This window comes from Saccostrea cucullata, unplaced genomic scaffold (assembly GCF_032062105.1).
Source record: "Saccostrea cucullata isolate Sc308-1 unplaced genomic scaffold, CSIRO_AGI_Scuc_v1 ctg251, whole genome shotgun sequence".
NCBI lineage: Eukaryota > Metazoa > Mollusca > Bivalvia > Ostreida > Ostreidae > Saccostrea > Saccostrea cuccullata.
Window position 1 is genome coordinate 400,200 of NW_026935559.1, and position 14,114 is coordinate 414,313.

General features: G+C 32.4%; 1 protein-coding gene across 1 annotated transcript in view; it reads right to left on the reverse strand.

Annotated features, from left to right (window-relative positions):
• LOC134243235 (diacylglycerol kinase zeta-like) overlaps nt 1-14,114 on the reverse strand; it is a 44,913-nt gene that overhangs the window by 5,912 nt on the left and 24,887 nt on the right. Inside the window, exons 11-25 of the mRNA XM_062725466.1 lie at nt 12,694-12,868; nt 11,720-11,790; nt 9,159-9,310; nt 8,779-8,834; nt 8,566-8,628; nt 6,730-6,734; nt 6,428-6,536; nt 5,914-6,113; nt 4,587-4,687; nt 3,341-3,420; nt 3,190-3,250; nt 2,672-2,882; nt 2,207-2,281; nt 1,698-1,766; nt 419-508 (exon numbers count right to left, since the gene is read on the reverse strand). Of these exons, the coding sequence (XP_062581450.1) occupies nt 419-508; nt 1,698-1,766; nt 2,207-2,281; nt 2,672-2,882; nt 3,190-3,250; nt 3,341-3,420; nt 4,587-4,687; nt 5,914-6,113; nt 6,428-6,536; nt 6,730-6,734; nt 8,566-8,628; nt 8,779-8,834; nt 9,159-9,310; nt 11,720-11,790; nt 12,694-12,868 (1,518 nt within the window). The remainder of the gene's footprint in view (nt 1-418; nt 509-1,697; nt 1,767-2,206; nt 2,282-2,671; nt 2,883-3,189; nt 3,251-3,340; nt 3,421-4,586; nt 4,688-5,913; nt 6,114-6,427; nt 6,537-6,729; nt 6,735-8,565; nt 8,629-8,778; nt 8,835-9,158; nt 9,311-11,719; nt 11,791-12,693; nt 12,869-14,114) is intronic.

Here is a 14,114-nt window from a genome sequence, read left to right on the forward strand (position 1 = left end):
ATAAAACCCCACTAAATCCTAAAAAGATATGTATATTAAGTAGCATTAAGCTGAGAAAGACCCTAAAAATGCATTATTTTTACTAGCATTCACAGAAAAAAAAATGAAAACATTAATTTAAACAAAAAAGGACATGAGTTAATATATCTTTTTATTCATAGCATATATCTCCAATGTATATAAATTGAAAATGCTAAAATTATCTATGCATGATTTTCATGCAGCTTTTAGAATTTATATACACACTTAAAAGCTCAGAATGCTTGAACTCCTATCTTCTCTATGACTATAAACTGAAGTTTTCACAGATTTCTTTTAGAAACATTTGACAAAAAAATTGGACAGATATGGAAAATGCATGTGTACTATAGACATGCTAGGCATTACAATGTAGCAATACATAGCGATGAAATTTTACCCCAGTGAGTGACGTAGAAAGCTGCGGTCTGCGACCCGAACACAGACCCATGTGCCCTTATGAGGGCTTGCTCTGCAAAGGGGCATATGACTGGAATAATAAAAATACACAACAGTGATTACGCTGATCAAGTGAATGAAGGGCAGAGCAAACATCTGTAGTGAGAGGATAAAAATCCTATTGTGGCATATATACCATGAAAGCTGAAAGGAAATATATATATAACAGCTAGGGTAAAAGGTAAAAAATTTATAAATATCATTCAATCTCAAAAAATATTTTCTTGCAAATGTATGGGTATGGCATGTGAAAAATGGGTACATGTAATGCTGACAATAAATAGGTTGTAGAAAAAAATGTTATATTATAAAATAAGCATGTTAACCATTAAAATATAACTGTAATTTTTTTATTTATAAAAATCAAGGCCTTTCTATAATATTTTTTAAGTAAATTAAAATGCATTTAAAAAATAATGCTACAAATTGTTAGCTCAGGGCTGCAAGTTTATCAAGGTACTGATATTAAGACTAAAAGCAAACAATTCATTGCTGTCCTTGCCTACATTGAAAAATGGACACCTATATGAAGCTTTCATTTCAGGGATTAATCTTATCAGTGAATATAAATAAAAGGGAAAAACAAATGCAGTTGGACTGTATAAAATTCAACTGAAAAAGTCAGGTTCCATTCGTAAATACTGGTAAATATTTGCAACATGCAACATCATGCAATCTACATGTAAAAAGGAAAACAAGTTTTGTTTTCATGTAATTAATTAATTGGTTATGGTCATGCAAGCAAGGGTTTTAGTGGGTTACATAAACAAGCATTCAGTAAGCCCATGCTTTACATATACTATTGTGTGGCTCTCAAAAAAAGAACACTTATTTGTAAAAAAAAAAATTTGATACAGTAAGAATGATAAAGAAGAGTACAATAAATCTTATCAAGTCAATCGTGTTGGTTCTCCAAGTATTATTAACATTATAGTTTTCAGATACTAATTTCAAAAGTTTTTGAAAAAAAAAAATTAAAGGAAAAAAAATTGTGTTTTAATTTGCATATTAGAATATTCTGTCTGGAATATTTTTGCCTTCATGTTTCTGTATATCAGCCAAGGGCATTATAAACACATATTCTAAGGAAAAACTTTAAATGAGAACAGCAAGAACTAATAGGAGAAATCCACACAATAGGATTAAAATACACAGGTGCAAAAAAAAAAAAAATAAACCAAATAAAATCAGGGATGCATCACCCCACATGCCATATGCACCTGTTATCTGAGCCAGGGGAGGGCGGGGTGAGTAAATTTTCCTTACTCTCGGGTCGAGGAAGTGTGGCCCTGTGTTAAAAGAAACCACGCAAAAAACTAAAAATATAAATGTTTATAGAACAACAATATCGCTGATTGTGTCAACCAAAAATGGTGTTATTACAACATCCAGGTACAAAATAGTTCTATAGGTTATAACCTAAAAGAAATTATAAAAGCACATTTTATAAAAGAAAATTATAAGGCTATTAAATTAACAATGAAACATTCTTATAATATTAAATACATATATAAAATAAAATAATATGGTGTTGCATTAACATAACAGTTATTTTAAATGCAAACTTTATATACAATATCAAGTCAGACCATTCTCATTGCACTAATTTAGATATTTAATTCAAGAAATTTGAAAAAAAGAAATATGTGTATGTAAGTCTTATAAATGGAAATCTACAACTTTAAATCATGCATCAAATAGTACCTGTGTATAATATCAGAGAGCTTACCTGTTTTCCCCCGGGGACTTTGGCACAGGTAGAGTATGCTTTTCCTCATTATTATTATGTCCAGCCTCTGAAATGCTGTAATAAAAAATGAACAATTGTTAAAAAAGTCCACTTTCTGTTATTTACCTCACAATGAAGTTGGGGGGATATAGTAACATGCTTTTGTCAGGGGGGGGGGGGTGTCTGTTAGTTTGCCTTATTGTGCACAACAGAAGTAACAGAATTTGTATCAGGATCAATGTGCAGTGGACACTCGGCTTTGCAGTGCCCTAGTGTAATTTTATCTCTTAGCCTGGGGACTTGGGTGGGGTGACTGATGTGATTTTATCTCTTACCCTGGGGACTTGGGTGGGGTGTCTGGTGTGATTTTCTTACCCTGGGGACTTGGGTGGGGTGACTGATGTGATTTTTTATCCTTACCCTGGGGACTTGTGTGTGGTGACTGATGTGATTTTTAACTCTTACCCTGGGGACTTGGGTGGGGTGACTGGCATTGAGAAGGTGAAGACTAGGCCTTTATCTTCCTGGGGTTTGGTCACCTCCCCGTTCCCTGTGGAATGTTGAGTGCTGGCCATGTCAGGATCTAGTATATAAAGGTCCTCAGAGGAGATGTCTGTGATGTAGTGTAACTGTTCCTGGGCCCGGTCAATTCGAAAAAATCTCTCAGCCGTTGTAGCTAGAAATAAGAAACAAAGCTCAAGGTTCACTAATTCTATGTAAAATGATCCCTATTTAATGTCTTCCTATTACTTAGGGAAAAAAACTGAGAAACATGTTTTTTTTTTTATCTTTCTTGTCAACACTGTTGTTTTTTTCTTTTTTATGCTTGGATCAGAATTATCACACAATAAATATTACATATAATGTCAAAATAAAAAAAGGCTGTGCTATATTTAACTTTTTCTAATCTATTTATGCATACTTTAATTAATTTAATAAAAACTCTGAAATCCTTGATATAATGATATACACAGCGTACTCACAATCTAAGAAGCACCATTTTGAAGACAAAGGTTGTGAAGAAGAGTTGAGTTCGTTGTTTCCCTACAAAAGAAAAATTATAATTTTACACCAGGAATATACAGTGTGATGTATTGATACCAATTTGATTAAGCTGGCACACAAATGACAAACCTGCTGTAATTTGTTGATGATCTGTCTAACTTGATCTAGGTCTGCATTATTGTCTACCACTATCAGCCCTAGAGGCACAGCTGAAATACACAACATCACATTTCAAGATTAAATAATGTATCACAAAGAGAAAGAGCCACTTTAGGCCTTATTTGGCCCTGATAATTTCTGAAAAATCAAAACCGATCAGTTTAGGTTGCAAATGCAGTATTCATCACTTGGAATTTGACCAATCAAAATCGTGAAATCCCCATTGTCAATGCATTATGATATAAAAGCATTTTCCTCATATCCTGTAAATTCCTTTGAAAATGACCTCAAGTTGAAGCTTTTTTTCAATAATTCATATAGAGCACAACCTCTGATCCAAAATATGAAAAATAATGAAATTGTTTCTGAAGGAAAAACATGTGTTATTTTTTGATACGTGGGCTGTTTATTTTAATTCTTTGCAACAGGTAGTCAAAACCTGCTGCAAATTTCAAGAACATTGCAATTTGCAAACTTGTTTTCTAACTTATCTGGATTCTCAAAACAAAATTTTATTATAGAAAATGAAAGCACAAAGTGTCTACTTTATTTTGATATATAAACAAGATCACAGTTAATTAATTGATTAAATAATGCCATTTTATGCATAAAATTTGTTATAAGCATGAGGATGCTGATATTGTATACAGAAAAATTCCACCCTATTTTATTGACACCCCCTTTTGCCTTACTCTTAGTAGAGGGGATTTAAAAAGAAAAGAATTCAAAAGACACAGTGTAATTTCTTTAACAGAACTGCAAATGGGCAAATTTAAATTGGGATAAAATTGTAAAATTGTTTGAAAGTGTGCAGTTAAAATGGCAAAAATAACACAGGGTGAAAATAAATGTATACAGTAATATTTTAAATATTCTCTCCTTTTCCTGTTGGGTAAATTATGATGATATGTCGCATGTTGCATGCATGATGTGATTCTTATCAATTCAAACTGATGACATTAACAAATTCCTTTATTTCAATCCATGCATTAACTGTAATTCCTTGTATTTTGACACTGATGATATAAAATGACATGAAAGCAGGCCTAAAAAAAATGAATCAAAAATGCTGACATTTGTGTTGAGAGGTAAATATTCACATGCTTTGGCTCAAATCAATACATGCTTGGTACAAAATGTTATCACTAGTTCACTACATCCACCTCTGAAATAGTGGAAAAGCAGTGATCCACCACCACAATAAACAATGACTTACATGCTCCTCGGAGGCGATCCTTGTCATAATTCAGATGCTCATAGTCGGCCATACTGATACGGCTGACCTGTATTCGAAGTCGTTCAGGCATGGACGGGGGGCTGAAAAAAGCCAGAATGGGACTATAGATGGACTGAATATACACTCAATACTTCAAAACTGAGTTCATGGTTGAATCAATTATCAAGGGGATGTAACTCTTAGGAGTTCAAGACTGATTTCAACAATCAAAGGGACATTACTCTTATACCCACTCTTATTTTTTCTTAGACATTCTCAAAAAGGGCAATCAAAATACATTAATCTTAAAGAAAACATGGCCAATATATCCAGTATATTGCCTTTTTTCAAAAATTGCAGCTTATTTGTTTAAATAAAGACTATATTAAATACTTGAAATATCTACAATGAAGGTGACTATCTTTGCTTTAAATATAAACTGACTTTAGGATCTATACAAATTCAAGGGAGTGGATAATGGCAGATATAAGCTATATCAGATAGAAAGAGTATAGGGAATATGTAATCATACATCATTAGCCTAAGAGGTAAATCTCTGGACACATAAACTGTAACACATTATAGTTTCATAAATACATTTTACATTTAAATTATTGGTTCCAAATATAAAGAAGAAAAACTGTTTGATTTGTACATCTGACTAAAATGAGACTTGAAAAAAAGTTATTTAAAAGCGACAACAAAATCTCAGCTTTTGGTAAACAAAGTCTAGTCAATAGTTTACAATGTATCAATTTTGTCAGCCCAGCCAGGACTTGAATTTTCAAATACCCCCGGTACTCAAGACAACTTTTTGATGACTTACAAAATTACATTCAAAACACATTGATAACTATATCATAATAAAATAAAAAATTCTATAAAAAAAAGGAAATGACGAAGACTAGAAAGAAAGTCTACAACAGAGAATTATTGGTATTGGAAATAAATATACCTCAACTCCGTCTTCAACAGAGCCAGACTTAAAATAGAAAATATTCTCAAATGTTTTGTTCACTTTATCTAAATTCTGTTCCTATATGATTTATCATGTGTTCTTTAAATGAACTTCCAAATTAACAGATTTATAATAGTTTTTAATCTTAGCATGTATGGAATTTAATTTGTAAATTTTACAATTTTTGCAATTTTTTCTTAAAACACTCACTCATTGGCTGTGCTTTTTACTTTAACATTCACTCATTGGCTGCAGTATTTACTTTAACATTCACTCATTGGCTGCAATATTTACTTTAACATTCACTCATTGGCTGCAATATTTACTAAAACTCTTGCTCATTAGCTGCAGTGTTTACTAAACACTTACTCATTGGCTATGGGTACTGAGCCCCGCCTCTTTGGTTTGGCGATCATGTTGGCCTGATTCCGCGCTCGGATGACAATGGTCGAGGGCCGTAACCTGCACGGCTCACCATCCACCTGCATCGGAATTGCCTTGAGAGTTATTAGCTTGATTTCCCTGCACTGTATTAACCTCTCTCCATGCCCTCCCATATACAAGGTGGCCTAAAACGAAAGTGAAAATGCTTTAATTAATACACTGTTATCCAGCATAAGAGATTACAAAGCATGTGAATTATGAAACTTTTAAAAGAGAAAATTGATTTTTATTCTCTCTCAGAAAATACAATCCTTTCTACAGAAAAATGAACAGTCTGTCAAACATCAAAGTTTTGTACGTCTCTGATAAATGAAACTTAAAAGAAAATTTGTATTATGATTTTTTAAAATAAAGTTGGTAAAAAGAATCTTCTTCTACAAGCATAGGGAGGAATAAGACTTGTGGATTTCAGTGTAATTATATTAAGACAGAATCTCACCAAGGAGGAGTACGTGAACCCTATGACCTCTAGGTAACCGTCGTCATGGCGTTGGGGTTCAAATCCTGGTGTGTTAGGATTCCCCCAGGGTAACGTCCCACTAGCATACCTGTACAACATTGGTGTAAAGAAAATTGAAATTAAAAAAAAAAAAAATTATGTCCAGCAGGGTGTATATAGTTGGGAACAAACCTTTATACAAGTAAATACCCATTTAAACTTAGACTAATAATAGATCATAAAAATTCTCATTTACATATGAGTAAAATTCTTTTTAGTTTTATCAGAAGGTAATAATTTACGAGGGCTGTTCAATAAATAATAATATTCTTTTCATTTAGATGATTTTTTAATCTCTTTAAAGTAAAATACATGTCCGTAAATTTTTTAGCAAATTTCTGATTGTTTTTAGTATTTTTTTTTCAAACTTGTTATGTGAAAGGTGTTTTTTTGTGGAAATAAAAACAAGTCAAATTCAAAGACCTTGCGAAAATTGTTAATGTGAAAAAACATTAAATCCCGAAAATAAACAGTGAAGAAATTCAATGTAGTGGATTTCTTGGACTTTTAATAAACCTTTTGAATTTTTTGCAAAAAAAATTGACCATCAAATTGCAACAAATTTGAACAACAATACAACATTTTTAAGAAAATTGCATATAAAGCTAGTGCTAAAGAGTCAAAGAAATTTGGTTAATTTTGTTTTAGATTAATCAATTTTTTTATCTGTTTGAAAATAAAACAAAGTTTAAAATATATATATTTTCATTTTTCAAAAGATGGCATTAAAAACCTGTACATTGTTGTAAACAAGATGTATGTCTATCAAATTTGCTATGTGTCTCAAAGAGAGTCATACATCATCATATATTATTTGTTGAAATTTGGCAACTAGTAAACATAATATAAGTAAAATAATGCGAATCAAAATAATGCGAATTAAATTGCGTATCACAAAACAGCTAATGCTTTAAAGTAAACTAATGCGAATTTTTAACGAAGTCAGCAGTATAAGGAAGGCTATTATGACGTCATTTGCAAATCACGTCACCTTATGCAGAAGCAGATGAAACATTTGACATAATGTCATATATTCATGAAAGATTGAATAATGAGAGAAAGTCAAGTTTAATGTCATTTGTATCTTAAGTATATTATATGATCAACATTTTTTATTGGTTTATATAATATTCCAAAAAAAGCAAAACAAAATATTTTTTTCAAACTATTAATTTGTTAAATTACCTTGGAACCGACATGACGCATTTGACTTAATTTTGCCATTGCAACGCATGCCCCTAAAGGGTAAAGAAATTTAATTTCAATTTTTTTAGCTTCGCTTAGCGTTCACAATATATATTTTAATCGAAGTAATTGCGCATTAAAAAATGCGAAGTAAACTAATTCGCATTAAATTTGTTGAGGGCAAGCTAATTCGCAGTAAACTTACGTTTAATTCGAATTAAAGTCTCCGTGTGAACAGGGCATTAATATGTAATAAAGATAAAAATTTTGGGGGGGAATTTGGCAGATAATTAGAAAACAATTACAGAGTTATTTCTCTTTCAGCAGACAGCCTCTTCATTGACATATTGCATTTATAAAATCAAATTACCTTTAATAGTACTGATATACAAACTATTATATGTCTTGAATACATGTATATGCATATTCAGTAAGATGTTTTAGTATAGTTCTTTTCTACATAGAATAACAAAATATACCAAATATTTTTACTTTTATCTCACTCTGAAGAAATTTCATAATTTTGAGGAAACCCTTGAGTTAATAGTGCCATGTTTTGCCCTCAGATCTGAGTATCACCATCACAAACGATCTGGGCATTAATAGAAAGCCAGTCTAGGAAATACATGCTGATTTAAAAATTAATCTTTATCTAAACTAAAATTTTTTAAATGAAATTTTTTTTTTTATTATGAAGAAGAATCAAACATGTATTTACTAGGGCAGTCCTTCCATGCCTCTATATGTTTCAGTCTTAGTTTTGTACATCACTGGGCAAAGTGAATGCCTCCAGCAACTATGTATGTGTCCTTGACTTTAGAAGGAAAAATAAAGAATTCCAGACTCTGAAGAAAAAAAGATAGAGTGTCCTTTTGGAGAGTAGATAGACTTACTATAAGCTGTATATGGTCGGCCAGGCCCTTCCAACTTCTCCTGAGCATGTCACGTCCACCAGCCTAAAATGGCAAGCAATGATAGGTAAAGCTGAGTTAAAATACATACGTAAGTTTCAATCCGGAGCTCTCTTTTTAATGTATATTTTGAAAGAAAAAAAAATGTGTATTTTTAAAAGTGTTGAAAATTATTTAATTAAGTTTGATACTTACACCTGCATAGAACATTTTGTTCCAAAACCTGCTGTTAAACTTTTCTGGATTGGCCTCTGCAAAATAAGTAAATACTGGATTGTAACTTCAATCAATCAATGTAAACTATGGAAAATTATGTACATCTACTTCAATGTTAAAAAAATGAAGTTAGTTTAAATTGACAGTCTCTTAAGAAAGCATTTTAAAGATTTATTTGTAATTTATTAACTTTTTGCTTCATGACCTTGCAGTCATCAATCTACTTATTAAACTCTGTAATTCAATTGATTAACAACTCATGAGATTTTTTCCTCTGTTTTAATTTTACGACCCTTTTTTTTTTTATAAATACAGACATTCATTGTCGATCATTTAAATGTACTCTGATGTTCCTCTACCTCTGCTTTCGTGGAATTCTAGAGCGACGTGGGCGTCGGCCCCGAGACTGAAGTAGTTGTTGAACACATCGAGGGGTAGTTGGTCGGTTACTAATGGTTCATCACAGACATCATTCTCCGCCGCGGCATTAGGAGAAACTTCCACGTTCCATCTACCAAATAAACTAATCCCATTGATTCACCAGGAAAGATAAAGAAATCTACATTTAGATGAGAATCCTACCATGCTTTATGTGTCTTGTTTTTAGATTTCTACAAACTTCTATGAATGTTTTGCATCATTTCATTCTTTAACATACACCAGTCATGTTTTTTTTTTTTATATATAGAATCAGAGGTGAAATTTTCTCCTTCTTGTTTACCAACTACACTGAATAAAAAAAATGCTTAAAAAAATTACATATTATCATTATGCTTGGTCACAAAACAGGCTAAGTATTTATATATCAAAAATCTAAAAAAGCATGTACACAATGAAGGTATATCCCTCTGATTTCCCTGAAGAAATACAGACAGAATTCTAATTGGAAATACTGCTGACATGTTGTATATATTTTATTTATCAAAGCAATTTTGATATTGCTCACAATCAAGTTTCCTACATGTAAATTTGGACAATGTTTATTGTTTCCGTCTAATTTATGGATGTTGGGATAGGAATATTGAGGAACAATTTCCCCCCGGGGCCTCATTTCCTGATGACCTCCTACAAGTACGGGAGTAATAACTTCCTTATATACTACTAAATAATTAACATTCTGACAGATGTATACAATTCTTTACTGATACAGACCAACAAATATAATCATATCAATGTATTCCCCGCGGACTTATTTACAATTCAATATCAAAGGCTTTGATGTGAATAGATTGCAAACACACCAGACCAAAAAATATTACAGTAATCGTGTTTCCTAGCTGTCCTAACCATCTTTATCATCAAATGCAAAAGAAATGAAAAGTTTTGGCACCAGGGATCATAGCAGTCTCAAAAGTGATTTTTGGGTATTGTATATCTATTTTTCTGGAATGATTTTGTTCAAGCATGCAATAAAACACAGTATAGACAATCAAAATTGCTACACTTTAACCAGAAAATGTTGAAATTTCCAATTTACAATGTTTACCCATAGCAGTCATAGACAATCAAAATTGCTACACTTTAACCAGAAAATGTTGAAATTTCCAATTTAAAACACAGTCATAGACAATCAAAATTGCTACATTTTAACCCCAAAATGTTGAAATTTCAAATTTACAATGTTTACCCATAGCAGTCATAGACAATCAAAATTGCTACACTTTAACCAGAAAATGTTGAAATTTCCAATTTACAATGTTTACCCATAGCAGTCATAGACAATCAAAATTGCTACACTTTAACCAGAAAATGTTGAAATTTCCAATTTACAATGTTTACCCATAGCAGTCATAGACAATCAAAATTGCTACACTTTAACCAGAAAATGTTGAAATTTCCAATTTACAATGTTTACCCATAGCAGTCATAGACAATCAAAACATACACTTTAACAGAAAATGCAATTTACAAAGGTTATATAAAAAAATTTTTTTTTGACTGAATAGCAAAGGAATTTTTTTTGCTTAATGAGCCAAAATGGATTTATCCTGAAGATATTGACAAATCCTTGGAGGAGTAAATCTATCATAATCCTTGGATGTCCTTTAGGTCAGACTTATGAACAGAAAAGCATGATTTTCCCCCGTCTAGACCGTGATGCTTAGAGTATTACACTGTGAACTAGAAAAGATCATTCAGCAGGAATTCCTGGCCTCAGAGACTAAGACTCTAAGTCTTAATAACACTAAGACTAGCCAACTGCCCATCGGGGACAAATAGGTGTCCAATCAAATCAAAGCATTTGCATGCAAGTTCAGCATCATCTATAATGATTCACGCTTCAGATGGAAACATCTGATGAATGTAGGCAAGGGAATGATTGTAATAGTTAAATTTACCAGTAACGCAGCAGCTGAATTTCCAAATCTTGCCTATATGTGAATGTTACATTTTCTTGTAAGTATAAGTAAATAGCAATGAGTAAAAAACATTCTGAAGCTCTTGACTTAGTAGCTTTGCATATGTACAATTTGTGCCTTCACAGTTAATGTTACTACAGCAGAAGGTGAAACATTTGAAGGGTTTTTAAAAAAATAGCAAGTGAGCAAAATTTGTGCACATAAGGACCACTTTGTTTCTATGTTCAGCATATCATACATTCTAAAAGCATGAAACTGTGGGTAACAGTCAAGTCCATCCCTTAGATACTCTTGGCCCCCTGGGGATGGGGAAATTTTCTTCATATTTTCCTCTATTACTCTATTACAAGAAATAATGTTACATTTATTGTCTTGTATTTATAATATTGTGATTTACTGCTACAACAAACCTGTTTGGCTGATTTACTGCTACAACTAACCTGTCTAGCTGATTTACTGCTATAACTCACCTGTCTTGCTGATTTACTGCTATAACTCACCTGTCTTGCTGATTTACTGCTATAACTCACCTGTCTTGCTGATTTACTGCTATAACTTACCTGTCTAGCTGAACCACTTGGCCCTCCTCCACATAACTAAGGATTTTGGTGATTGGTTCATCTGCATAGCCCTATAAATGATAAAAAAAACTTAATAAAAAGGCAATTTTCTTAAGAACAAAAATCATTTCCTTATGCATAGCCAATTTCTAAATCAAATTCCTTATTCAGTTTCAGACCTCTACTGAAAGGACTTCAAAGTTTTTAAAAAATATCCATTCTTTTTTTTTTAATGTTTAATGTAAACCTTGAGACAATTTATTCCCTAATCCCACAACCTGATACATTACAAAACAACATGAGAATGCTTTCTTGTCAATGATCCTAACCATCATTCACGGTCTCTGAATGACCGTAGTAGGATGCAAAAGGAAATAAAACAAGCATCTCAAGGCTGCCCCAGAATTCTCCATCTATACTCTTTCTCATTAATTTCCTAGCATAACAATTCAAACTCCAAGGAACAAGGAAATCCCATGAATTTGTGTCCTTCTGAAAGTACAACTACTTTCCATTGCTGCTACAGAGATAGAAGATGCCATACAAGAGCACTTTATTTAGAACTTCAGAAGTAATTGCATGGCAATAAAGTAACCATTTTTACAACAGAGGCCATGTCCTTCAAAATTGTGACCCCAAAGAAATCCAAAGGCTTTATAAAGCCAAGCTCTTTATTTAAAGTAACATTAAAACCACCAAAATTGCTGACGAGCTTTATCAGAAAAAACCAAAAACCAATATTTTATTTATAGCACTAAGATGGATTCCAGACAGTTACACTGGATAATTCACCAATAAGAATTATTGTTATCTCAACGTATATTACTATGATCAATCTAAAAAAGAGATAGTCTCCAGAATTCAACCTTCAACTCTGTGTGATAAACAGACATGTTTAACAAAATGTTTTTATAACTTGTTTTTGCTCTGGTATCAAATTTTAAACCTGCATCATTCAGAATATTTAGACTTACCCCTCCCCAGTTGAGGGTTCGAGAGAGATCATTGCCTGTGCCCAGTGGCATGATGGCTACGGGTGGGGGAGGTTTAATGCCCAGACTGTCGATTTCGGAGAGGATCCAGCCTACCGTTCCGTCTCCCCCACAGGCCAGGATACGCAAGTTAGGCACTTTCTTATACAGCTCAAGTCTGTAAGGAAGAAATAATTTAACTTTAAAGCACATAATTTTTTTAAAGAAGCAAGTACTATGGTCACATTTCATTGATATGAAAGTCTACTGGACTGAGGAAAAAGATGCTGTTCATCATTTGAGATATTGAAATTAAAATACGCAAAGATTAGAAGTGGATTGAACTTCTAGCTCATTTGACACAACAAAGTTATTTGACTCATTTGATACATCAATCTCTCTAAGAAAGAGTGTAAAGATGTTCAGCAACTACATTGTAAACTATAACTTTCTTCCTTTATTAATATAATATAAATGTTTTATTGTATTTCAAATAAGTAAATGTAAAATCGGCTTGCTTAATGACCACAACATTAATTTTCAATGAAAAGACATAAACTCATGACTGCATGCATACAACTGCACCAAGGGTTTGTACGAGCTGCACTTCTGCTGGGAGTGTTCGGTGCAGACTGTAGACATTTTATTCCCTAGATATAACTTTACCCGCCGGAGTACTTTTAATAACAGGGATGCTAACGCTCCCTTCATTTCATCTGGCCTCTCCTAATTTGAAGTGTTTTATTATCACCAGTCTTCAATTTTTAATACCTTTCCTCTGTTATTAAAAATACCGTAATGTAAAAGCTCGTAAATAATAAAAACGAAAGTCAAACAAAACAAAAGATAGTCATTATATCCATAAAACTTTCTTAGCTAAAACGAAGATGAAGAGGATAGATCACTTTTCATTAAAATCGCTAGCGTTGCATTAGAGTATTTTCCATTGTCCTTGGAAGTATTTTTTTTTAATCTTTTTGTTCTTTGTAAAAATCCATTAATGGGAGAGAGACACCGAGAGATAAGTAGAATTTTAGTTCATCAACTGTTCATTGACTTTCAGCTTCAAAGGATTAAAAGGGCTGGGTTGGTGCAGCCTTCAGTCCAGAACATCCAGCAGATAGGACTCGTCGTTTATATACGGGTAGTCCACACGTTAAATAGTTTTTCTATGTATGAGGGTCTCTTTGTAGTCTTGTTTGTGTATTTGGTTTGATTTCACTTTTTACTTAGTGGAAATTAAATGAGTTAAAATTTCCTAATGGAAAGTTAATCCATACACAGTACATTTTTAACTCAAATGCTTAACAATAGAGATATTTGGGATTTGAAAAGCTTGATTTATTAATAACAATTGTTGCACAAGTGCAGTGGAGTGCAAAGATAAATTTTCTGTTACCTCAACTTTCCTATCAAGCGAATAA